The sequence below is a fragment of the Nelumbo nucifera genome, chromosome 1 (genome assembly GCF_055504915.1).
Source record: "Nelumbo nucifera cultivar China Antique chromosome 1, China Antique-T2T, whole genome shotgun sequence".
NCBI lineage: Eukaryota > Viridiplantae > Streptophyta > Magnoliopsida > Proteales > Nelumbonaceae > Nelumbo > Nelumbo nucifera.
The window spans coordinates 32,673,651-32,698,781 of record NC_142649.1 but is presented as its reverse complement, the minus strand read 5'-3'; the positions used below and the strand labels follow the sequence as shown (position 1 = coordinate 32,698,781).

Sequence of the window (25,131 nt, the reverse complement as noted above, 5' to 3'; positions counted from 1 at the left end):
TTATAATCCCAGTTCTTGACGTTGCTTTGTGTGTCTCGATGTTACTTTCTTTGAGTTGGTTCTGTTCTTTTTTGGGTCGGATGTCTCTTCTTCTTCTTCGCTTCTAGTTCCTGTTGCATACCTCATTCCACTTGTTCCAGTTACGACTAAGCCTTTGCCTCCAATGCCACTTCCTGCTGAATGGCCACCTATCCAACAAGTGTATACGCGTCAACATGCACTGGCTCCTCTACCTTCTTCACTGTCGACGGATTTGACAGTGGTTTCCGCAACACCATCACACCCTGTTTCTGACCTTGACCTTTCCATTGCCCTGCGGAAAGGTAAACATAGTTGTACCCTTCATCCTATCTCTAATTATGTTTCTGTATCTCACCTTTCTCCTTCCCATCGACTATTTGTTTCGTTGTTATCTTCTGTTTCTATTCCTAAGGATGTCTAGGAAGCCCTTATCTCTCCAGGGTGGCGTCAAGCGAGAGAAGAATTCTCTGCTCTAGCTCATACTCATACGTGGGATCTCACCACTCTTCCCCCTAGTAAGCATGCTGTCGGATGTAAGTGGGTATACACTGTCAAGTATTTACTTGATGGTAGTGTTGAGCGGTTGAAAGTTCGGTTGGTTGCCAAGGGTTATTCATAGTCATATGGCATTGACTACATTGAGACTTTCTCCCCTGTTGCCAAGATTGGTTCAGTTCGTGTTTTGATCTCTCTAGCTACTATGTATGATTGGCCTTTGTTTCAACTTGATTTTAAGAATTCTTTTTTGCATGGTGATCTTCTTGAGGAGGTGTATATGGAACAACCACCCGGGTTTGTTGCTTAGGGGGAGGATGATAAAGTGTGTAGGCTCAAGAAAGCTATTTATGGACTTAAATAGTCTCCTCGTGCATGGTTTGGTAGATTCAGTGATGTAGTGAAGAAATTTGGCATGAAATAGTGTCAAGTCGAGCATTCAGTATTCAACTATGATTCTAGTGCTAGGAAGATTTTGTTGGTGGTACATGTAGATGATATTGTTATTACTGGCAGTGACAGGTTCGGGATTGATAGGTTGAAGACCTTTTTGCATGATCAATTCCAGACAAAGTACCTTGGTAAACTAAGATATTTCTTACGGATAGAGTTAGCGAGGTCCAAGTATGGTATTAACTTGTGCTAGAGGAAATATGTCCTTGACCTACTGGAGGAGATAGGGTTATTGGGTGCCAAACTAGCTAAAACTCCCATGGAATTGATTGTCAAGTTGAGTAGTGATACAGGCGGGTAAGCTAAACTACCTGTTTCGAATGCTGCTATAGTAACTCGAACCAGGAAGAGAAGGAAGAAGAAGAGAAGAAGAAGAAAGAAAATAAGGATCTGTCAAAATCTGATGGACTTCCCATACAGTCGACCCCCTTAATCTTAATTAGATTCTAATAACCTTTACAAAGACTAAATTGCCCATACTTAAGTGTGGGGCAAAGTACTCTAATAAAACTGCCACATAAGCAAACTACTTAACACACATAAGATGACTAAACTACCCCTATTCGGCTCACTTTAACACCCCCTCAAACTGGAGAATATGTCATATAATCCCAGCTTGTTACATAGGTAGTTCACCTTCCCCGAGCTTAGAGCTTTTGTAAACAAATCTGCCCACTGATCATTCGAGCCCACATGTTCTGTATTTATCTCTCCAACAAGAACCTTCTCCCTCACAAAGTGGCAATCAACCTCTATGTGCTTTGTTCTCTCATGAAAGACAGGGTTGGATGAGATATGGAGTGCAGCTTGATTGTCACAGTACAATCTCATAGGTTTATCCATGTGAAACCCAATTTCTTTTAGGAGATTCCTCAACCACACTAATTCACAGGTAGTGTGTGCCATGGCCCTATACTCGGCTTCAACACTGCTTCTGGCCACAACCGTCTGCTTTTAACTCTTCCATGTCACAAGATTTCCTCCAAGAAATGTGCAATAGCCTGTAGTAGAACTTTTGTCATTCACTGAGCCTGCCCAGTCTGCATCTGTATACCCAACTACTTCAAGTTTTCCTCCTGGTTTATACAATAGCCCACGGCTTGGAGCTCCTTTCAGATACCTTACAATTCTAAGAACTACATCCCAGTTAGGTATACGAGGGTTCTGCATGAATTGGCTCACCACACTGACTGCAAAGGAGATGCCGGGTCTTGTAATAGTCAGATAGTTCAGCTTTCCCACTAGTCGTCTATACCTTCCAGGATCTTCAAATACTTTTCCTGTATCATTGCTCAACTTAACATTTGGTTCCATAGGGGTCTCAGCCGGTTTTGCACCTAATAGTCCTATTTCTTCCAATAGATCAAGAACATATTTCCTTTGGCACAGATTTACACTTTGTTTTGACCTGGCAACTTCTATTCCCAAGAAATACTTTAATGTTCCAAGGTCTTTTGTTTGAAAACGATTTTGCAGAAATACCTTTAGTTTGCCAATCCCCAATTTATCACTGCCAGTAATGGCAATATCATCCACATAGACCACTAATAAGATCTTCCCAGCTTTTGATTCATAGTTGAACACTGAGTGATCAACCTAGCATTGCTTCATTCCAAAACTCTTCACCACTTCACTGAACTTCCTGAACCAAGCACGTGGTGATTGCTTCAACCCATAAACTGCCTTCTTTAGTCTGCACACCTTACCATCCTCACCCTGAGCAACAAACCCAGGTGGTTGCTCCATATATACCTCCTCCACCATATCACCATGGAGGAAGCCATTTTTTATGTCAAGCTGAAACAGAGGCCAATCATACATAATTAACTGCCAGGGGGATTAGTACACGAATAGAAGCAATCTTAGCCACCGGAGAGAATGTCTCTATGTAGTCCACTCCATACAACTGTGAGTAACCTTTAGCAACAAGTCTGGCAAGTATTTCACAGTATACACCCATTTACAACCCACAACATGCTTACCAGGTGGGAGAGTAGTAAGTTCCCACGTTTGAGTATGTTGAAGAGCAGAAAGTTCCTCCTCCATTGCCTGCCGCCATCCAGGTGAACTAAGAGCTTCTTGAACATTGTTAGGTATGGAAATAGAGTACAAAAGTGAAACAAACTTGCGATGTGAGGTAGAAAGACGAGATAATGAAACAAAATTGGAAATGGGATGGAGTGTAGAACTGCATTTACCTTTCCGTAATGCAATGGGTAGGTCAAGGTCTGAAGGTTTAGCAATAGGAGCCATGAGAGGATCCGCAGATGAGGTAGAAGCTGGAGGAGGGGCCGGTGTCGTTCAACGTGTATACACTTGTCGGATCGGTGGTCGTTCTGTGGTGATCTGCACTGGATGAGGTGATGAGTCTACCCCAACAACAACATCTAGAATTGGATCACTGACGGGAAGAGGAATAGGAAGTAAGGGTGGAGACAAAGGAGCTTCAGGACTTGAGAAGAGGGGTACAAACTCAAAAAAGGTGACATCAGGGCAGACAGCACTTTCGGGTAATGGGATTATAACATTTGTACCCTTTTTGAGTCCGAGAGTCGCCAAAGAAGACACATTTAATTGAGCGTGCATCTTGCTTGTCTATTGCAGGACTTAGATTGTGGACAAAGCACACACAACCAAAGACACGAGGAGTTAATGGAAAAGGAGATAAAGTGGGAAACAAGATAGAGAAGGGGGACTGACCATGAAGAATGAAGGAGGGCATCCGATTAATGAGAAAACATGCAGTGAGTACAGCATCACTCCAAAACCGTTGAGGAACATTCATGTGGTGAAGAATAGACTGAGCAGTTTCAAGAAGCTGACGGTTCTTCCGTTCAGCTACCCCATTTTGTTGAGGGGTGAATGCACATGAGGTCTGATGAATAATGCCATGCTGTTCTAAATACTGTTGAAATGAAGTAAGAAAGTATTCATGACCATTATCTGAACGAAGAACTTTGATTGGAACACCAAATTGTGTGCGTATTTCAGCATGGAATTTTTGCAAAATGGAAAATAATTCACTTTTCTTTCATTAAGTAAATCCATGTCATTCTTGAACAATCATCAATAAAGGAGACAAAATACTTGTACCCATTATAAGACTATTTTGATTGGGCCCCAAATATCTGAATGAACCAAAGAAAAAGGACTCAACATACGACTCTCAACTCTTGGACTAAAGGACACACGACGATGTTTTCCAAACTGACATGACTCACATTGCAAAACTGACAAATGACTCAATGACGGAACCGATATCCTGAGAGCCTTGAGAGATGGATGTCCCAATCGGCAATGCCATTGTAGAGGAGTAAGTGAAGTCTGAAGAGCAAATGAATATCCACCACCGTCAAAATAATACAATCCACCAGTTTCATGCCCCCCACCAATCTTCCCCGTCTTGAGATCCTTAAAAACACAAGTGGAAGGAAAGAAGGTAACAAAACAGTGAAGAGCTTTGGTTATTTTACTAGCAGACATAAGATTGAATGGAAACTTAGGTACATATAAAACAGATGATAAGGGCACAGAAGCCATGTCAACATTACCAACACCACAGATAGGAGATGAGGACCCATTGGCAAGTGTAACGGTTTGTGATGTGGAGGTTTCAGAAAGAGAAGAGAACACACCTGGAGTCCCGGTCATATGATCTGATGCTCCAAAGTCTATAATCCAGGGAGAGGTTTTAGATGACATGCAACAATACCTGAGTGGGCAAGTTTGGCAGTGGTATGCTGTGAAGTAGTTTGAAGGAATCGTTCATACTCATCACGCGGTACACTCACCTTCTCCCTCCCATAAGTGGATGTAGATGGGAGAGGAGTACGGTCTGCCTGTTTACCATCCCTGATGTCAACCTCACCTGCTACAGCATGATTAGCCCATTTGGAGGGAGGGCCATGTAGGTCATAACAGAAATTCACTGTGTGTCCTTCCCTACCACAATGACTACATTTCCTTGCAGAGTTATTCTTCCCTCTACCACGGCCTCCCCCTTTGTCACGACCACCCCGACCAATTATGGAACTGCCATGGCCACCTCGGGAGGTATGTCCTCCCCCTCTTGTACTGTGTCCACCTCCTCTAGCTGTCACAAGTGCTGATCTATCAGGTTGTGTGGGATTCTCTATCTGTCCCAAAGAAATTCTGCGAAGCCGTGAGAATACTTCCTCAAGTGTAGGAAGGGTGGAGCTCCCTAATATTTGGGCTCTAACTGGTTTATACTCCGATTTCAGCCCCACCAAGAATCTTGTAACATCTAGTTGTTCCCTTTGCTGTTGCTAAACTTTAATATCTGGAGTGAGGGGATGATAGACATTGAGTTCATTCCTTATATTCTTCATGCTGTCATACTACTCTTCTAGTGTTTTGTTTCCTTGTTGCAAATCAAAGTACTCCTGATAAAGTTGATATACTCTTGTTGTATTATCTTGTCTAGAATACAACTTCTTAGTGTGTTCCCATATATCCTTAGCCGTATCAAGAAACATGAAGTTGGCACTAATTTTTGGTTCCATACTGTTCCATAGCCAAGTCATGATTTGATCATCTTCTTATTTCCAATCACCAAACCCTGGGGAGTCAGCCGATGGTTTCTCATCTTTTATGTGCTTCACTTTCCTCTTTGCCTTGAGGAAAACTTCCACAGATTTAGCCCATCGAATATAGTTTTCCCCATTCAGTTTAATTGAGGTCATCTGTAAACCTAGGTAGTCAGGGGAAACCACCACACTAGGTTTCTGATCATTACACCCATCTCCTATTGCTGCCATGGTACCTTTCACAGTTGCCTCTAACCTGAATTTTTAGCAACAAGCTGACTGCTGTTATCCAAAAAATTGATGTTCCAGCACTTATAGCAACCCCTAAACACAACAGTGGATACACACGCCTTGTTCTTATTCACACTACTGCTGATTTCACAACACCACGAACCACATAAGAATCAATTTAACACTCACTAATCACATGTAAGCCCTCTTACAACCACTCAACAAGGATTGTGCAACACAAGCACAACAACCTAGTCAAACATGTTACACCCAGTTCAGACTAGTTTAACACTTTTAAGAGGGCACTACACAACCACAAAAGTTCGGCTTGGTCACAGCATTACACATTACAGCACTCGGCCACTTACAGCATCCCTAACACCATTCAACAACTTACAGCAGCCCCTACACCCTTCGGCTACTGTACACACAGCCCGTTCTAGGGTAACTATGAACCTAGTTCTCTAGGTTCTGATCAGTACTAACAGCCTCTTGAAGGGTTTCTACCCAGAAATACCAGCAATATAAGAAGAAGAGATAACCGACCTTCGTTTGAGAGTCTCAACCAACCATTCACTGCTGAAGTTCACTTTTCTTGATGAAGAAGAATATGCGCAGCAGAGAGAGACAAGCTGTGAGGTTTCAGACCTAGGGTGAACCAGTTCTCTCCATTGAATGACATGAAACGCAGGAAGAAGAGTCACGAACACTGCTGAGGTGCTTTACCAACTGAAGTAGGTCAGGAACATGGCTCTGATACCATGTTTTGAATGCTGCTACAGTAACTCGAACCAGGAAGAGAAGGAAGAAGAAGAGGAAGAAGAAGAGAAGAAGAAGAAAGAAAATAAGGGTCAGTCGAAATCTGATGGACTTCCCATACAGTCGACCCCCTTAATCTTAATTAGATTCTAATAACCTTTACAAAGACTAAATTGCCCATACTTAAGTGTGGGGCAGAGTAGTCTAATAAAACTACCACATAAGCAAACTACTTAACACACATAAGATGACTAAACTACCCCTATTCGGCTCACTTTAACACTACCTAACCATTACTAGGCTAGATATTTCATTTGCAGTTAGTGTGGTGAGTCAGTTTATGCAGAATCCTCGGGTTCCACATTGGGATGCAGTTGTAAGGATTGTAAGGTATTTGAAGGGAGCTCTTGGTTGTGGCTTGCTATACAAGAGTGGAGGAAATCTTGAAACTAAGGGATACACCGATGTTGATTGGGCTGGTTCTATATCTGACAGAAGGTCTACTACAGGTTATTGTACCTTTCTTGGGGGTAACTTGGTGACATGGAAGAGTAAGAAACAGACAGTGGTGGCAAGAAGTAGTGCAAAAGCTGAATACAGAGCCATGGCACATACAACTTGTGAATTAGTGTGGTTGAGAAATCTTCTATAGGAGATGGTGTACTCGATTAACACTCCGATGAAGCTTTATTGTGACAACCAAGTTGTAGTCCACATCTCCTTTAATCCAGTTTTTCATGAGAGAACAAAACACATAGAAGTTGATTGTCACTTTGTGAGAGAAAAGGTTCTTAGTGGAGTGATAAGTACAACATATGTTAACACAGGAAGCCAATGGGCAGATTTGTTCACCAATGGGTTGAGTCAAGCAAGAGTGGACTACATATATAACAAGTTAGGATTATATGATATATACTCACCAACTTGAGGGGGAGTGTTAGTGTCGACTATACATGGGCAGATTAGTCTTTTTGTTTATGTTTAGTATGAGGTATAATGTTGAGTTAAGTGATGTGTCCCATACTTAAGTAGGGGCACAAGAATCCATTTGTGTTTAATGTAGAAAACTATAAATATAACCTGGCCGACTAGAGAGGGGTGATTTTTCTCTCTAGTTCGAACTAGTCTTTATTTCTTCTCTCCTCTTCACTCTTCTCCTCTCTTCATCTCTCTTCTCTCCTCTTTCTATCTTTCTTTTCTCTTGTATTCTGAAACTAATGGATATACAGATCTGAACTTATATATAAGTCAACTAGTGGTGCCAGTTCTAATTGTTATGTATAGGTCAACTTATAAAATAAGATAAATGACCGTTGTGCCCCTATGACACTACATATACAAGAAAACTAAATATTAACAGTTCTAACACTCCCCCTCAAGGTGGGACATAGATGTGAACCATTTCCGACTTGTCACACTAAGTCATTGTGTTGCAAGTGATGAAGGCCCTTAGTAAAGATATCTGCTAGTTGATCTTTTGAGCTAACACAGGGAGTGCATACTTCTCCACTTACAAGTTTCTCCCTGATAAAGTGCTTGTCCACTTCAATATGTTTTGTCCTATCGCAGAGGGCTAGGCTCGCTGTAAATATTGATGGAAACGATTTTGTCACAATAAAGTGACATGGGATTGTTAACTATAAAACCTACTTCACTTGGTAGGTTCTTTATCCACATGATTCCTCCCACAAAAGTGCAATATCTGTTGGTAGATTTTTTGTCATCAACTACTCTTGCCCAGTCAAAATTTGTGTACTCTTCAACTTTCAAATGCCCATGCTTCTGGAATAACAAACCAACCCTGGGAAACTTCTTGAGGTATCTCAAAATCCTCTTAGCAGCCTCAAAATGTTTAGTCTTGGGATTCTGCATAAACTGACTGAGGACACCCACAACAAAGCAATATTAGGTCTGGTCATGGACATATATAAAAGTCTTCCTATGAGTCTCTAGTACTACTTTACATTCTTTATAGCCTTCTCTTGACTATCCCCCAACTGATGATTAGGGTCAATGGGTGAACCAGTAGGCTTCACCACTAGCTTTTCCGTATCTTCTAATAGGTCTAGGACATATTTCCTTTGAGAAATAAAGATTCCTTATTGTGAGCGGACAACTTTGACCCTGAGGAAATAGTGTAAGGGACCTAGATCTTTCACTTCGAATTGAGTGGCTAAGAATTCCTTCAATTTCTGTATTTCAGTCTTCCAATCACTTGTGGCCACTATGTCATCCACATACACTATCAGGGCTGCAATTTTTCTGTCACATTTCTTTACAAACAACATAAGATTTGACTGACATTGTTTACAGAACCAGTCCTGGGTGACTGCTTCAACCCATATAAGGACTTCTTCAACTTGCATGCCTGCTCACTACCTTTGGCACAAAATCTAGGGGGATGAGCCATGTACATTTCCTCTTCTAAATCACCATTCGAGAAAGCATTTTTGATATTTAGTTGGTGAAGCTCCTAGTCAAAATTAGCTGCCAGTGAAATGAGGACTCTAATAGAGTTCATCTTGGTTACAGGGGCAAAAGTTTCTGCATAGTCCACTCCATACACTTATGTGAAACCTTTTGCCACCAATCTAGCCTTGTATCTTTTTTTTAGGAAAAGGTAATGCAATATTTATTAAAAACACAAACTTCACATACAAACTGAGATCAGACCCATAAAGGCTGTCTGATCTACTCTACTCAGCAGCTATAAACTCCACCAACCACTAGAATAAAAAGTTACAAGCAAATTACAATTTCTGAACTCTTCTGAGGCTGACATCCAAGAGAGAAGCTTGCCCACGGCCTTCTGAATGAGATCATCTGGACTTAAAGCCTTATTACAGAAAAGCCTACCATTCCTCTCTGACCAGATGGACCATAAAACAGCACTAGGAATAGTCTTCCACATTAACTTCCTTTTCTTGTCAAGCCCATTGACATTCCAGCAACACATAAGCTCCTTGACCGATCTTGGCATGACACAACTTAAATGAATGCACAGCTGAGAGGAGTATGGACAATGAATGCACAAATGATCAGAAGATTCAGAAATACTCCCACTCAGACTGCACACAGTGTCTGGAAGCTGAACTCCCCTACTCACCAGATTAGCTTTAGTAAGACATTTGTCCAGCACCATAGTCCAAACCAGAAAATTGGACTTAGATGGACTAATAGGATTCCAAACCTGAGAGCAAGGAAAGTTTGAAACACCTGATCTGCAAATTTTGGAGACTAAAGACTTGACAGAGAAAACACCATCTGGGCTCCACTTCCAGGACCATTTATCCTCGGAACAGAAATCCACTTCTTGACTCTGAATAGCAGCCAGCAAGTTCAACATCTCTTCCACTTCCCAGTTAAAAAGATTCTTTCTAAAAGTAGGGGTCCAAACTGCTGAATTTCCAGACAAGCTGCAACACTTAGCCACAGATGCCTCTTGATTGGAAGCACACTGAAAGAGGAGAGGAAATCCTTCAGCAAGGGGACCATCCAAACACCAAGGATCCTTCCAAAATTTAGTTCTGTTACCTTTTCCAACCTTAACTGAAATCCCTTCAACAAAGACAAAGAAATTCTTCATTATTCCTTTCCAAAGTGAATTTCCCCAACTAGGGGGAGGGTCCCTAGTTCTCCAGTTACCCCACTCAACACCATATTTACCGTCAATGAGAGATCTCCACCAAGCATCCTATTCAGCCACAAATCTCCAAATCCACTTACAGAGAAGAACAGAGTTAAAGTTTTTCAACTTTCTTAAACCTAAACCACCTTCATCCTTTGGGAGGCAAACTTGATGCCAACTAACTAGATGGATTTTTCTCTCCTCTTCCCAACCCCTCCAAAGAAAATTCCTTTGAAGATTTTCAAGTTTTTAACAATTTTACTTGGGATAGGAAGAGAGAGAGAGAAAATAGGTAGGTAAATTAGATAAAGTGCTCTTAATCAAAGTCACCCTCCCACCAGTAGGCAGATATTTTGCCTTCCAAGATGCAATCTTTCTTTCCATTCTTTCAACTACCGGATCCCAAATTGAGGACTGTCCACTATTTGCACCCAGAAGAAGACCCAAATATTTGACTGGAAGAGAACTAGTCTGACAAGCCAAGCTCTCCGCACAATCAACTAAGTTTTGAGCCTGCCCCACTGGAATGACTTGACTTATGTTCCAATTGACCTTTAGGCCAGAAACCACCTCAAACCAAGATAAAATCCCCAGAACTAATTCCACCTGAGAGGGGGGGAATCATACAGAAAACACAAAGTATCATCTGCAAATTGGAGAATATTAATCCTTTCCCCCCCGGAGCCATCTCAAAACCTTCCCACTCCCCAGATTCAGCAGTCTTTTTACAAAATAATGTGAGAATCTCCATTACACATATGAAGAGTAAAGGAGATAAAGGATCACCCTGTCTAAGACTCCTAGAGCTCTCAAAAAAACCAGTTGTCTAACCGTTGACCAAAACAGAAAATTTGGTGGAGGTGATACACACTTTGATCCAGTTCCTCCATTTCTGCCCAAAGTTCATCTGCTTCAACACAAGATCAACACAACGCCAATTGACGTTATCATATGCCTTTTCAATGTCAAGCTTGCAAATCAGACCTGGAGATCACACTCTTATTCTCGAGTGAATCAGTTCATTAGCAATAAGCACTGAATCAAGCATTTGTCTTCCCGGAACAAAAGCACTTTGAATATTTGAAATAACACTCCCTAAAACCCCTTTCATTCTCTTAGCAAGTACTTTGGCTAAGATCTTGTAGAAACTGTGCAGAAGACTAATCGTCCTGAAGTCTCTTATGTTCACTGCACCTTCAATCTTTGGGATGAGGGTGATAAAAGTAGTATTCAGACTCCTTTGTAATGAACCTCTTTCAAAGAAATCATGGAAGACATTCAAGGTATATTGTCTCACAAAATCCTAGCATTTGATATAGAACAGGTTTGTAAGCCCATTTGGCCCCGGGGATTTATCATCTGCCAACATCTTAATTCCTGCCTTAATTTCCTCCTCTGTAAAAGGTCTCTCAATAGATGAAGACTGAACATCACTTAGCTGCTTAAATTGAAGAGCCCTAGGAAAAGGTCTGAAAACCCAATCTTCCTTATAGAGCTTTTTGTAGAAACTGGATGCCACTCTCTTCATATCTGCCTCCGTTTCCCTCACCCTACCCTCCCCTTCTAATCTAGAGATAACAGAAGCTCTAGCTCTTGCATTAGCCATTTTATGAAAAAAAATGTGTGTTTCTGTCCCCCTCCTTTAACCAACACACTTTAGCTCTCTGTCTCCACTTAATCTCCTCAGTCACGGCCAACTTATCACAATTCACCTTAGCCTGAGATCTCTTCCTTCTGCATTCCCCTGATATCGGGCCCAGTTCTTCTGCTGAATCAATTTTCTTAATAATGCTCAGAAGAGCCTTCATTTCCGTTTCTAGGTTCATGTTAATCTCTAACTTCTAGATTTTTAATCTTGCTTTAATGGCCCCTAGTTTTTTTGCCAAAATGAAGGAGTTGGGTACCCGTAACCTATAGTTCATCCCACACAATTCAGCAAAGAAAACAATTAGCTTCTTCAAACTAGGCATTTTCCATTTTGAAAGGAGTTCTAACTGAGTTTCTGATACCACAAACTAGCTGAATTGGAATGTGATATGAAACTGGTCTAGGAAGGGCAATCTGCTTAAAGTTCGGGAAAATTTCATCCCAATTTGAAGAAACCAAGAACCTGTCTAGCCTCACAAGAGTGGGAACCTCTTGATTATTAGTCCACGTAAATCGATTCCCTTGGAGAGGTAAATCCAACAGGTCAAACCTGTCGATTCCCTTGGAGAGGTAACTTGGCCAGACACAATTTTATCAGAGATTTAATCTCATCCACCCGCAAAATCGGCCCACTTGTCCCAATTTTCCTAATTGTCCCAATTTTTGAATTTTGAAAATCTCTCCCTCCCAAATCTTCAGTCGCCCCATCTGGACCCTCCGTCCTATTAAGAATCGGGCAACTCGGATTAGAACGGAGCCTGTTATCATCTTCTCTTCCAGCGACCGCCGGAGACTTCAATCTAGCACAAAACTCCTAGTTTATCTCGGACGACCTCAGTTGGGTATTATCATTAATACCTTCCAGCACCAAGGTATTCGAGAAATCCGAGCATGCTTTCTCCACATTCCCGGACCTCCCAAGTCCCCCTTCACCCCCTCTCCATCTACTAACAGAAGGTAAGATTTCCGGCCAGATTTGGACGGAAAACAAAATGTCATTTTCAATAACTTCAACTTTGTTCGGAATGACCTCCATCCTTCGGACCCTCATTTTTACCCATTCACAGGTAGCGATCTCTGGAGGAGAGTCATCCGTCTCAATTAAACTGCCACAGACGTTACCAATAGCTTTTATTACATCAGGACACCAGAGAAGAAGGGGAAGACCGAACACTCTGATCCAGATCGAGTCCATGTCCATCCCTTTGGCAAAAGGGTCTGGGTAAAAACATCCTGCACTCGCACCCCACCAGTCTAGCAGAAGTGAGTTCCTCCCCATTTGCCAAGTTCCATTCCGTAGAACCCAATCAGCATCGTCTCTCGAAGGATAGATGAACAGGAAAAGATCATCTACCATTTTCTTAACTCTTATCCCTCCCACCTCTCTCCAAACTTTACTCACCCACACCTCGACTTTAGAAATCCCCACCCCCCACTGGAACCTTCTAGCTAAACAATTTCTCAAGAGCTCCCTTCTTGCTTCCACCGCCTATGGATTTGTGACCACTGTCCATTTTCCATCCAGCTTTTTCACTTCCGCCAGCCCAAAACCAGGCTACACACCAGCCGCCACCGCTTTGCTATAGGAGAAAATTTCCCTAGTCTTCGCATCTTTCACCTCTCTATGATACTAGCTATTGGCATCCCACCTCTTCTTCCCACCAGTAGAACTTCACTTCTCCGACCACACCAACTTCAGAAGGAGCAAAGCTTACCACTAGAGATAGGAGAATCCCACATCGAAGAAGGCATGCTCATCGGAGTACATGTGGAAAATTTCCCCAATAACATATTAGAACAGCCACTTAAAGCCCCACGTAGATTCAATAGAACTAGAACAACCACTCAATCTAGCCTTGTATCTTACTGCCGTCCCATCAACTTTATGCTTCACTGAGAACACCCACTTACATCCCATTGGCTCTTTTCCTTCAGGAAGATCTACCAACTCCCAAGTGCCATTATTGTGTAGGGCTTTAACTTCTTCCTTCATTGCATCTGTCTATTCAGGTATTGATTAGGCTTCTACCACATTCTTAGGAAGATGAACACTGTCGAGAGAGGTAAGAAAGGCACGGAATGAAGGAGAAATATGATCATAAGAAATACAGTGAGAGATAGTATGATTAGTAGTACAAGATCTAACACCCTTTCTCTTAGCAATAGGAACATCTAGGTCATCAATAACAAAGGGAGTTATATCAAGGGAATCAGGCATATCAAGAGAAGCATTAGTACTTGGCTGAGTGCAATTTGCCTTTGAAAGGTCTGGTGGTGTCGTGGCGCAACTTTAGGTTGTTCCATGGCTCTTGAACTCTATTAGTTTTTGCAGCGGTGGAGGAAAACACGAAATGGAGGAGGATTAGGAAGAGGAGGAAGTTGAACTTGAAAATGCTTTTCCTCAACCCTACTCTCCTCTGAGGAGAAACAAGAAAGAAGGGTTCATTTTTAGAAAAAAGGCACATTCATGGAGACGCAATACTTGCCTGAAGTAGGATCAAAACACCACTAGCCCTTTTGAGACGATGGATAGCCCAAAAGAGCATAAGGGGTTGCACGTGGATCAAGCTTACCACGAGCAGGAGAAACATCATGAACAATGCAACGACACCCAAAAACACCCATAGGAATGGAAAAAAGGAGCTTTGGGAAACAGAAGTTGATGTGGGGCCTTGTACTCTAGCAACCGAGAAGGCGTACGGTTGATGATATATGCCGTGGACATGATAGTATCTATCGAGAAACATTTAGGAACATGCGTATGTAATAATAATCCACGAGCAACCTCAAGAAGATGACAGTTTTCCCTTTCTGCAACACCATTTTTTTGAGGTGTTTTAGCACAGGAACTACGGTGGAGAGATCCATGGGAATATAAAATAGGTAGTATGGTGTATGTTCTAACAGATGCACCATAATAGAGTACCTGCATATTACTGAAATATTTATTTGTGCTCTCCTTCTCAAGCTGGAACATTGATGTTGCACAAACCCCAAATTATTTCATCAAAACCCAAATTTTTGACACATTTATATAGTATGCTACATATCTTGTGAGATATTTGAACACAATTTATTTGGTGTAAGTGTGAAAATATATATGTAGTTGGAATAGACCGAGTAACATCTAAAAATCAATAAATGTGATAATATATTAAAGTTGGAAACAAGGGTATTCTGTCCATATGGGAATGTGATCATATGCATACAAGACAATGTCAAAGACAATGAAAGGTAACAGAAATTTTGTGGCTCTGTTCTGCAGTTGAAAACAAAACTGCAAGGGTGAAACTCTTTTTTCTCCCTTTTCCTTTCAGATTAAGCAAATTTATGCCAAATATATAAGCAATCTGGTTGGTTTCTCTAAACTACATCGCTTCAAAGCTTTTTTCTTATTACTGTTTGCTATTTCTTTCTCTAGTATTAATTCGGTTAACAGGGAACAGTGGCATTTTTAGTTCAAAATATCTTTCAGGAGGAATTCTTAAGGTTGCTATTCGGTCCTAAATATTCCCATTTGACAGCTTGCACAGAAAGAGTTGCAAAAGATTAACATGTATAAGGCACCAAGGGACAAACTTGTTTGTATACTCAGTTGTTGCAAGGTTATCAACAATCTATTACTCAATGCTTCTATTGCTTCAAACGAGAATCCTCCTGGAGCTGATGAATTTCTTCCTGTTCTTATTTATGTTACCATAAAGGTAATCTCAGTATCCATAGTTTCCTGTTTACTTAATTTTCATGACATTGTTAATTTTTCTTTCTTTTTCATAATACATGCATGCACATGCACACCAGATTCATCAAGGGCATTTATGGTATAAACATGTGCATTTCAATAAAATTGAAGGATTGTATTTATCAGGTCTCCAAATGAATTTTGGAAGGATGAGGCAATGTTGACCAAGGTGATAGTCTCACAATTTATGAGAATATGATGTTTTCCATGAATACTTTCTTTTCAAAAACACTTAAATATATAATTTTGTAAGTGCAACTAAGACTGATACGATGTAGTCTTTTAGTTCCTCAGGCCCCTCAATGCCAAAATGGTGGCATTCTAGCTTCTTTCAAAAATTGTGACATCATGGAATTCTTAAAATACTTTCAAAATCATCTTTTATAATTTCCTCCTTTGGCAAATCCTATTGATAATGGATTCTTTGACTTCCTCCTCTACTAGGGGTCTTTTAGTTACTTGGCTTGAGTAGCTGTTAAAAAGGCAAAATCTGCACCATCTAACATAGGCCTGTCCATCTCTTCAAGTCTTCATATACAAATTTGAGTAGTAAATTAGAAACCAATGGTTATGTTTTCAATATTTTCCTGTTCTTCCACCATTAGTCTCTTTATCTGTTCTCTCATCATGTTACATTTGCACTTTGGTGGAAGGTTTAGTGTTGCTGCCCCCTTTATTTAGCGAAGCCACACTTGAGAGTTTTCTGCACTTAACCTCCTGATAGGAAAACTTTCTTATCTTAATCAAGTTTGGCCTGCAACCATCAGTTCTTATTCCCAACAATTAGACCTTATTCTTCCTTTTCGTCTACTTCATATAGTGTCTTCAGATGTTCACTTTCGTATTTTCACACCTTTGAATACTCTTTATTCCATGTCTTTACTTTCTCTTTTTAGTTTGTTCAGCTTTTTTGTTTATAACATATCCTTGAAAGGAATGACCTAGTATGGTTTCAACCATTGCTGAACAAGGTTAATTAAACCTTCCTCTTCTAACATGTACATAGAGCTGAACAGTGGTGGTTTCCTACTGACACCCTGAACATCCAAAAGCAAGGGGATATGGTCAGATAAATGACCTAGGTAGTGCTTCCTGAATCGTATTTTGGCATCTTTATTAAAACTATGATACCCAGATACCTATACATGTCCAGCATACTGGTGTTGGACACGTTACTGACTAGATACAATTACAACACTGGATAATGCATGAGGACTGAGAGAGGATATGAAAAATGGTATATTATAACAAATTATACTATACAAAATATGTACATGTTAGCTTGTCCTCATCTGGGAGATGTTCCAATTCCCATATCTAATTTTTTACAAGTGCATTGATTTGTTTCCACCATTGGATTCCTTCTACTCAAGCTTACTCATAGCCTCCTACACATTTTAGGTTATAGGAATAACAAAAATAGAGGACACAAAGTTGTGGTTGAAGTACATGGATGAAAAAGAAGTAGCATTTATTGAGAAAAGTTGAGACAGCTTATATTCTTTACTTCTTGTCTCTTATGTTGTGTTATGTATTAGTCTTTTATTCATTGTTTAGATCAAACTCTTTCATGCAAAACAGTCAATCAGTGCAAGAGGATTGAGTTTGGTGTGACAATTTGAAAATTGGAGAAAATAAGGCTTATTTTAACCAAGTGGAGGATGGTTATATCTGGTGCATAACAAAGTTTGTTAACAGAGATAGAGAAGTTGGTGAAGAAAGAAATAGAGCTGAGTTGAGTTTGAGTAGGGTTCTGGGTGATTCTAGTGGTGCAAAGAAAATCGTTGGAAAAGAGAAAAAACAAGGTGTTATGTCTTGGTCAACAGACGAGCTTCAAGATTACAGTAGATGAGATCCAAAGGAAGTGATCTGAATGGGAAGCAGGGTTAAAGTACTAGATTTGAACAGTCAAGCTTTTATCTTGTCAAGAAAGGTGTTTGCACATTGAATAAAATAGGTGACAAATCTCTTCTTGAGGTTAGTCAGGATGAGGGGGTAAGTGCATGAGTGGAGTTAAGGGAGGGGAGACAAGATGTTTTAGAGGGAGAGGGTGTAAAAAAAGAGGTGAACAATGGGAGAATGAAAAGAAAGTGATGAATTGGGGTACAAATGAGGAGTTTAAGAATAATAAATGTTTTGATGTTGAGGAGTTGTGGGTGAAGGCGTAAAAGGGGGGAGGGGGATTATTTGTAGGAGCCTAGGAGGAGTTAAGTTGAGGAGAATAAAACTTTAAATTTATTTGTAGGAGCCTAGGCGTAAAAGTGATTGGGAAATCACTTTAAATTTATTTTTTATTTTTATAAAACTTTATTTTACATTAAAAAATATAATGCCATTATCAAATTGGAAAATTACTTCAAAATCACCTTTTGACCCTATCACCATCTCATGGAATTTACCTATGAATCTTATCACCATTGGGACACCTTAGAAAGCAATTTCTAGACTTAATAAGCTTTTAACGCTCCTTGGAAGGAAACACTACAAAATATCCACCTATTGTGGTAAAAGTTCCAATATGATTATTGTGGAGAGTTCATGTCTTGATGTATAGTATTACTATAGTCCCTGTTGTACATTATTGTTTTATTCTATATTCTTTGTTTTTTTATTTTTTTTTCCTTTAGCCCTGTATGGGCATTCTCTAATTGTACGTTTCTTTAATATATAAAGGAGACTCTTTGGGGTGGAGGTTGATTCATTCTACGCACCCCTAATTTTGTTTTAAGCTCTTTCTCTATTTCTGTTAAGAGGGTTAACATGGTATCAGAGCAAGTCCTCTACACCTGCTTGTGATCTAGGTTTTTCATTCAAGATTGAAGGGTGTTGTTAGGGACTTTCAAATCTGTGTTTGATCTCTATGTTGGAGATATTTGAGGGTTGTTTCAAATTTTCAATCAGCACAAAGCCCCTGTTTTTTTTCCTGGGAAAGGTGCCTATTGGGAGGGTTAGGATCCATCATATTGATGGCCGAACCATGCTAGATGGTTGGGCCAAATTTGAAAAATTTTCTAATCCTTCTAGGAATCGAATTCCCTATGTTTTGAAAAATTGCATTTTTCAGGATCGGTTTTGCATTAATAAACCGCACCAGATATGAAACCAATCAAAGAGAGAGATCTATACCTAATACGGATACCACAAAGCAGCCTCCACTGAAGATGGCACAGTGTATAGGTGAAGCTGATTCAGCAACACAATTTTCAGCAAAACAACAACCCAACTGCTTGGATCGAACTGGGGAAGGTGAGCCTGAAATTTCTCTGAATTTTTCTTGCAAAAATCAGAAGAAAACTGATCTCTATTAGTCCTTGGAAACCTAGGTCGTGATAGGGTTTCTTGGAAGACAAAAGAGAAGAGAGAACAAGAGAGAATGGTGTTTTAGTCAAGTTCGCCCTCTTCTTCTTTTATCTCCTTACGGAGCACTCTCCCAATCAAATTAGGAGATTATCCAAATCTAATTTGGATTCACTCCATACCCGTTTCCAAACCCAAATTTGACCCAGAGCAAGTTGTCATGTGACAACTTACTTAACCTTATTAATTATGGGCCTTAGGCCCATTTCCTTCAAATGCTCACAACCCAAGATGTTGCATGGCCGACTTAGGCCTGATTTGTATGGCGTGGGACCCTACAATGGCCTCACATAAATCCACATGGGTTCAACTCAGCCTCTGTGAAAAGGCTTGGTCGAATTCACTGATAAACGAAATGAACCCTGAGCACATCACAATGGGCTCAATATGGGCCCAACATTTACACTTGAATGATCATTGAATTCAGCCATCCTATGAAGACCCAAGGATAATGAACTTAAGTAAGACAAAGCCCATTAGGTAATCAGCCCTTAATGGTCTCTTACACTTAACCTCTCGACCCATAATGATTACAGCACTGCTTGACAGGGAAGGACCTCTCCCTTGGCTGCATGGTACAATATCACACTCTTTGCTCAGGTGGGTCCCGGGAATTAAAACATTTTGCAAACATTTTTCATAAAACATAATATATATATATATATAAATATATTTTGCGAAACCAAATCTCAAACACAGTTAAAATCCACTGCCGCAGTTTAGGTTTCCATCAGAGAGACTGTAAGCCCTATCATTCACTTTGTCTGACAAAGGGGTCGATCCTATCACTATGATCACCCACTCAGATGAATTCTCAGACTGCCCCAACATACCCAAGTTTGACCAATGATGGATCTCACTAATTGACATATCAAAGACAACCCAATCCAATACCTATTGCAGTAACATAATCAAGTCTAGGGGTTATGTGTAACTTTCTAGTTTTGCCATCAATCTCCAAGGTCCAGGGCATAACTGGAAAATGGTATGAGTTCAGTGTTTCATCCAAACACACACTGCATGTGCTTTGGGGGTCTAACCCTAGCAATTGAAACAAGCTGCCCCAACTTCTTTGGCATCACATTAGTGTCAGTCTTGGCAGGATAAACACCCAAAGTCTATCCAACAGCTGAGAACATTCTAAACTAACACAAGTCTCATAAGTGTCCAGTTTAAGGGGTAATTACACAAAAACATACCAATATCAACATGAAACAATAATGTACTTTTATTCATTTACAATAAATGTGTCATACCAATACACTGTCTAACAACGTCTAGTAGGTTGGTAAATCATTATCTTCTTTAAAACGGTTGAGCGAATCATTTTGTAACTCTAGATCTGATGTCACCCTAGGGTCTTCTTGCATTCCATTGACATGGTTTAGATTTCATTTTGTTCCTAGAGTGTTTTTGATCCCTTTTTCTATTCAATATCCTGAAACTTACATTTTTTTTTGGACCATCAATGCTTAAGATTTTGTTTGCTAAAGCTGTTTGAGGTGTTTCTGGATATTTTTTGATTATTCTTAGTGCTGGAATATTTCGAAAACACTTTGGACATAAGTGGATTGAAAGACTTTTACCTTATCTTGCTTATTGGATTCAATTTCCTAGTTGTTTCTGTTCTCGAGCTATTATTTTTCTGAAATGACTTATGATAAATTTGATGTTATTCCTATGAAACTTGATGGATCAAATTATGGGATGTGGAAGTTCTATTTTGACTTCTATGTTGAAGGAAATGGTTTGGAAGGGTATCTAATTGAGATTGTTACTAAACCGGCTGAAGTTAATGCTAAGGCACTTTAGCAGTGGAAATTGGACAATGGTGAAATTGTGTATTAGATTCTTAGTTCTATAGAATCTCACATTGTTGCACCTATGAACAGATTGAAGACAACCTATGAAATGTATTCCTATTTGTAGAAATTTATCATCAGTCTAATATGTCAAAACAACATCTAATTGAATTTGAGATCTTTGCTTACTATTAGGGAAACAGAAAGATATAGGAGTATTATGTAGGTTTTCTTGATCTGTGGGCTGAACATGAGCTAGGCTGAATATGAGCTGGTCAATAACGTTCTAAACTATCAGTTGTCTATTATGTGTCTTTGTGGGGTATAGTCCTGTTTCGAATGCTGCTACAGTAGTCCGAACCAGGAAGGGAAGGAAGGAGAAGAGGAAGAAGAAGAGAAGAAGAAGAAAGAAAATAAGGGTCTGTCAAAATCTGTTGGATTACCCCTACAATCGACCCCCTTAATCTTCATTAGATTCTAATGATCTTTACAAAGACAAAAATGCCCTTACTTAAGTGTGGGGCAGAGTGACTCTAATAACACTACCACATAAGCAAGCTACTTAACAAGCATAAGAAGACTAAACTACCCCTATTCGGCGCACTTTAACACTCTCCCTCAAGCTGGAGAATATATGTCATACAATCCCAGCTTGTTACATAGATAGTTCACTTTCCCTGAGCTTAGAGCTTTTGTAAACAAATCTGCCCACTGGTCATTAGAGCCCACATGTTCTGTATTTATCTCTCCAGCAAGGACTTTCTCCCTCACAAAGTGGCAATCAACCTTTATGTGCTTTGTTCTCTCATGAAAGACAGGGTTGGATGAGATATGGAGTGCAGCTTGGTTGTCACAGTATAATCTCATAGGTTTATCCATGTGAAATCCAATTTCTTGTAGGAGATTCCTCAACCACACTAATTCACAGGTAGTGTGTGCCATGGCCCTATACTCGGCTTCAGCACTGCTTCTGGCCACAACCGCCTGCTTTTTACTCCTCCATGTCACAAGATTTCCTCCAAGAAATGTGCAATAGCCTGTAGTAGATCTTGTGACATGGAGGAGTAAAAAGCAGGCGGTTGTGGCCAGAAGCAGTGCTGAAGCCGAGTATAGGGCCATGGCACACACTACTTCAAGTTTTCCTCCTGATCTATACAATAGCCCAACTACTTCAAGTTTTCCTCCTGATCTATACAATAGCCCACGGCCTGGAGCTCCTTTCAGATACCTCACAATTCTAAGGACTGCATACTAGTGAGGTATACGAGGTTTCTGCATGAATTGGCTCACCACACTGACTGCAAAGGAGATGTCAGGTCTCGTGATAGTCAGATAGTTCAGCTTTCCCACTAGTCGTCTATACCTTCCAGGATTTTCAAATACTTCTCCTGTATCACTGCTCAACTTAATATTTGGTTCCATAGGGGTCTCATCCGGTTTTGCACCTAACAGTCATGTTTCTTCCAGTAGATCAAGAACATATTTCCTCTGGCACAGATTTACACCTTGTTTTGACCTGGCAACTTCTATACTCAAGAAATACTTTAATGTTCCAAGGTCTTTTGTTTGAAAATGATTTTGCAGAAATACCTTTAGTTTGCCAATCCCCAATTTATCACTACCAGTAATGACAATATCATCCACATAGACCACTAATAAAATCTTCCCAGCTTCTAAGTCATAGCTGAACACTGAGTGATCAACTTGGCATTGCTTCATTCCAAAACTCTTCACCACTTCGCTGAACTTCCCAAACCAAGCACGTGGAGATAGCTTCAACCCATAAATTGCCTTCTTCAGTTTGCACACCTTACCATCCTCCCCTTGAGCAACAAACCCAGGTGGTTGCTCCATATATACCTCCTCCACTAGATCACCATGGAGGAAGGCATTCTTTATGTCAAGCTGAAAGAGAGACCTATCATACATAACTGCCAGGGGAATTAGTACACGAACAGAACCAATCTTAGCCACCGGAGAGAATGTCTCCATGTAGTCCACTCCATACAACTGTGAGTAACCTTTAGCAACAAGTCTGGCCTTCAGATGCTCCACACTACCATCTGGCAAATATTTCACAGTATACACCCATTTACAGCCCATAGCATGCTTACCAGGTGGGAGAGTAGTAAGTTCCCACGTTTGAGTATGTTGAAGAGCAGAGAGTTCCTCCTCCATTGCCTGCCGCCATCCAGGTGAACTAAGAGCTTCTTGAACATTGTTAGGTATGGAAATATAGGACAAAAGTGAAACAAACTGGCGATGTGAGGTAGAAAGACGAGATAATGAAACAAAATTGGAAATGTGATGGAGGGTAGAACTGCGTTTACCTTTCCGTAAGGCAATGGGTAGGTCAAGGTTTGAAGGTTCAGCAATAGGAGCCATGAGAGGATCCGCAGATGAGGTAGAAGCTGGAGGAGGGGCCGATGTCATTCGACGTGTATACACTTGTCGGATTGGTGGTCGTTCGGTGGTGACCTGCATTGGATGAGGTGATGAGTCTACTTCCACAACAGCATCTTGAACTGGATCACTGACAGGAAGAGGAAGAGGAAGTGAGGGTGAAGACAAGGATGCATCAGGACTTGAGAAGAAGGATACAAACTCAAAAAAGGTGACATCAGGGCAGACATAGCACTTTCGGGTAATTGGATTATAACACTTGTACCATTTTTGAGTCCGAGAGTAGCCAAGGAAGACACATTTAATTGAGCGTGCATCTAGATTGTTTATTCCAGGACTCAGATTGTGGACAAAGCACACACAGCCAAAGACACGAGGAGTTAATGGAAATTGAGGTAAAGTGGGAAACAAGATAGAGAAGGGGGACCGACCATGAAGAATAAAAGAGGGCATCCGATTAATGAGAAAACATGCAGTGAGTACAGCATCACTCCAAAACCGTTTATGAACATTCATGTAATGAAGCATAGACCGAGCAGTTTCAAGAAGATGACGATTCTTCCGTTCAGCTACCCCATTTTGTTGAGGGGTGAATGCACATGAGGTCTGATGAATAATGCCGTGCTGCTCTTAATACTGTTGAATTGAAGTAAGAAAGTATTCACGACCTTTATTTGAACGGAGAACTTTGATTGGAACACCAAATTGTGTGCGTATTTCAGCATGGATTTTTTGAAAAATGGAAAATAATTCACTTCTTTCTTTCATTAAGTAAATCCATGTCATTCTTGAACAATCATCAATAAAGGAGACAAAATACTTGTACCCATTATAAGACTCTATTTTGATTGGACCCCAAACATCTGAATGAACCAAAGAAAAAGGACTCAACATACGACTCTCAACTCTTGGACTGAAGGACACACGACGATGTTTACCAAACTGACATGACTCACATTGCAAAACTGACAACTGACTCAATGATGGAACCAACATCTTGAGAGCCTTGAGAGATGGATTTCCCAGTCGGCAATGCCATTGTAGAGGAGTAAGTGAAGTCTAAAGAGCAATTGAAGATCCACCACCGTCAAGGTAATACAATCCACCAGCTTCATGCCCCCCACCAATCTTCTTCCCTGTCTTGAGATCCTGGAAAACACAAGTGGAAGGAAAGAAGGTAACAGAACAGTTAAGAGCTTTGGTTATTTTACTAACAAACATAAGATTGAATGGAAACTTAGGTACATATAAAACAGATGATAAGGGCACAGAAGCCATGTCAACATTGCCAACACCATAGATGGGAGATGAGGACCCATTGGCAAGTGTAACAGTTTGTGATGTGGAGGTTTCAGAAAGAGAAGAGAACATACTTGGAGTCCCGGTCATATGATCTGAGGCTCCAGAGTCAATAATCCAGGGAGAGGTTTTAGATGACATGCAAGCAATACCTGAATGGGCAAGTGTGGCAGTGGTATGCTGTGAAGTAGTTTGAAGGAACCGTTCATATTCATCATGCGGTACACTCACCTTCTCCCTCCCAGAGGTAGATGTAGATGGGAGAGGAATACGGTCTGCCTGTTTACTGTCACTGATGTCAACCTCACCTACTACAGCATGATTAGCCCATTTGGAGGGAGGGCCATGTAGGTCATAACAGAAATTCACTATGTGCCCTTCCCTACCACAATGAGTACACTTCCTTGCAGAGTTATTCTTCCCTCTGCCACGGCCTCCCCCTGAGTCACGACCACCCCGACCAATAATGGAACTGCCATGGCCACCTCGGGAGGCATGTCCTCCCCCTCTTGTATTGTGTCCACCTCCTCTAGCTGTCACAAGTGCTGATCTATCAGATTGTGTGGGATTTTCTGTCTGTCCCAAAGAAATTCTACGAAGCCGTGAGAATACTTCCTCAAGTGTAGGAAGGGTGGAGCTCCCTAATATTTGGGCTCTAACTAGTTCATACTCTGATTTCAGCCCCACCAAGAATCTTGTAACATCTAGTTGTTCCCTTTGCTGTTACTAAACTTTAATATCTGGAGT

General features: G+C 40.6%; 1 protein-coding gene across 2 annotated transcripts in view; it reads left to right on the top strand.

The window, feature by feature from the left end:
• Positions 1 to 25,131, top strand: part of LOC104612065 (vacuolar protein sorting-associated protein 9A) — a 76,962-nt gene that overhangs the window by 41,500 nt on the left and 10,331 nt on the right. For both annotated transcript variants that reach the window (XM_088896324.1, XM_088896325.1), the window contains exon 5: positions 15,306 to 15,485. In XM_088896324.1, the coding sequence (XP_088752450.1) occupies positions 15,306 to 15,485 (180 nt within the window). The remainder of the gene's footprint in view (positions 1 to 15,305; positions 15,486 to 25,131) is intronic.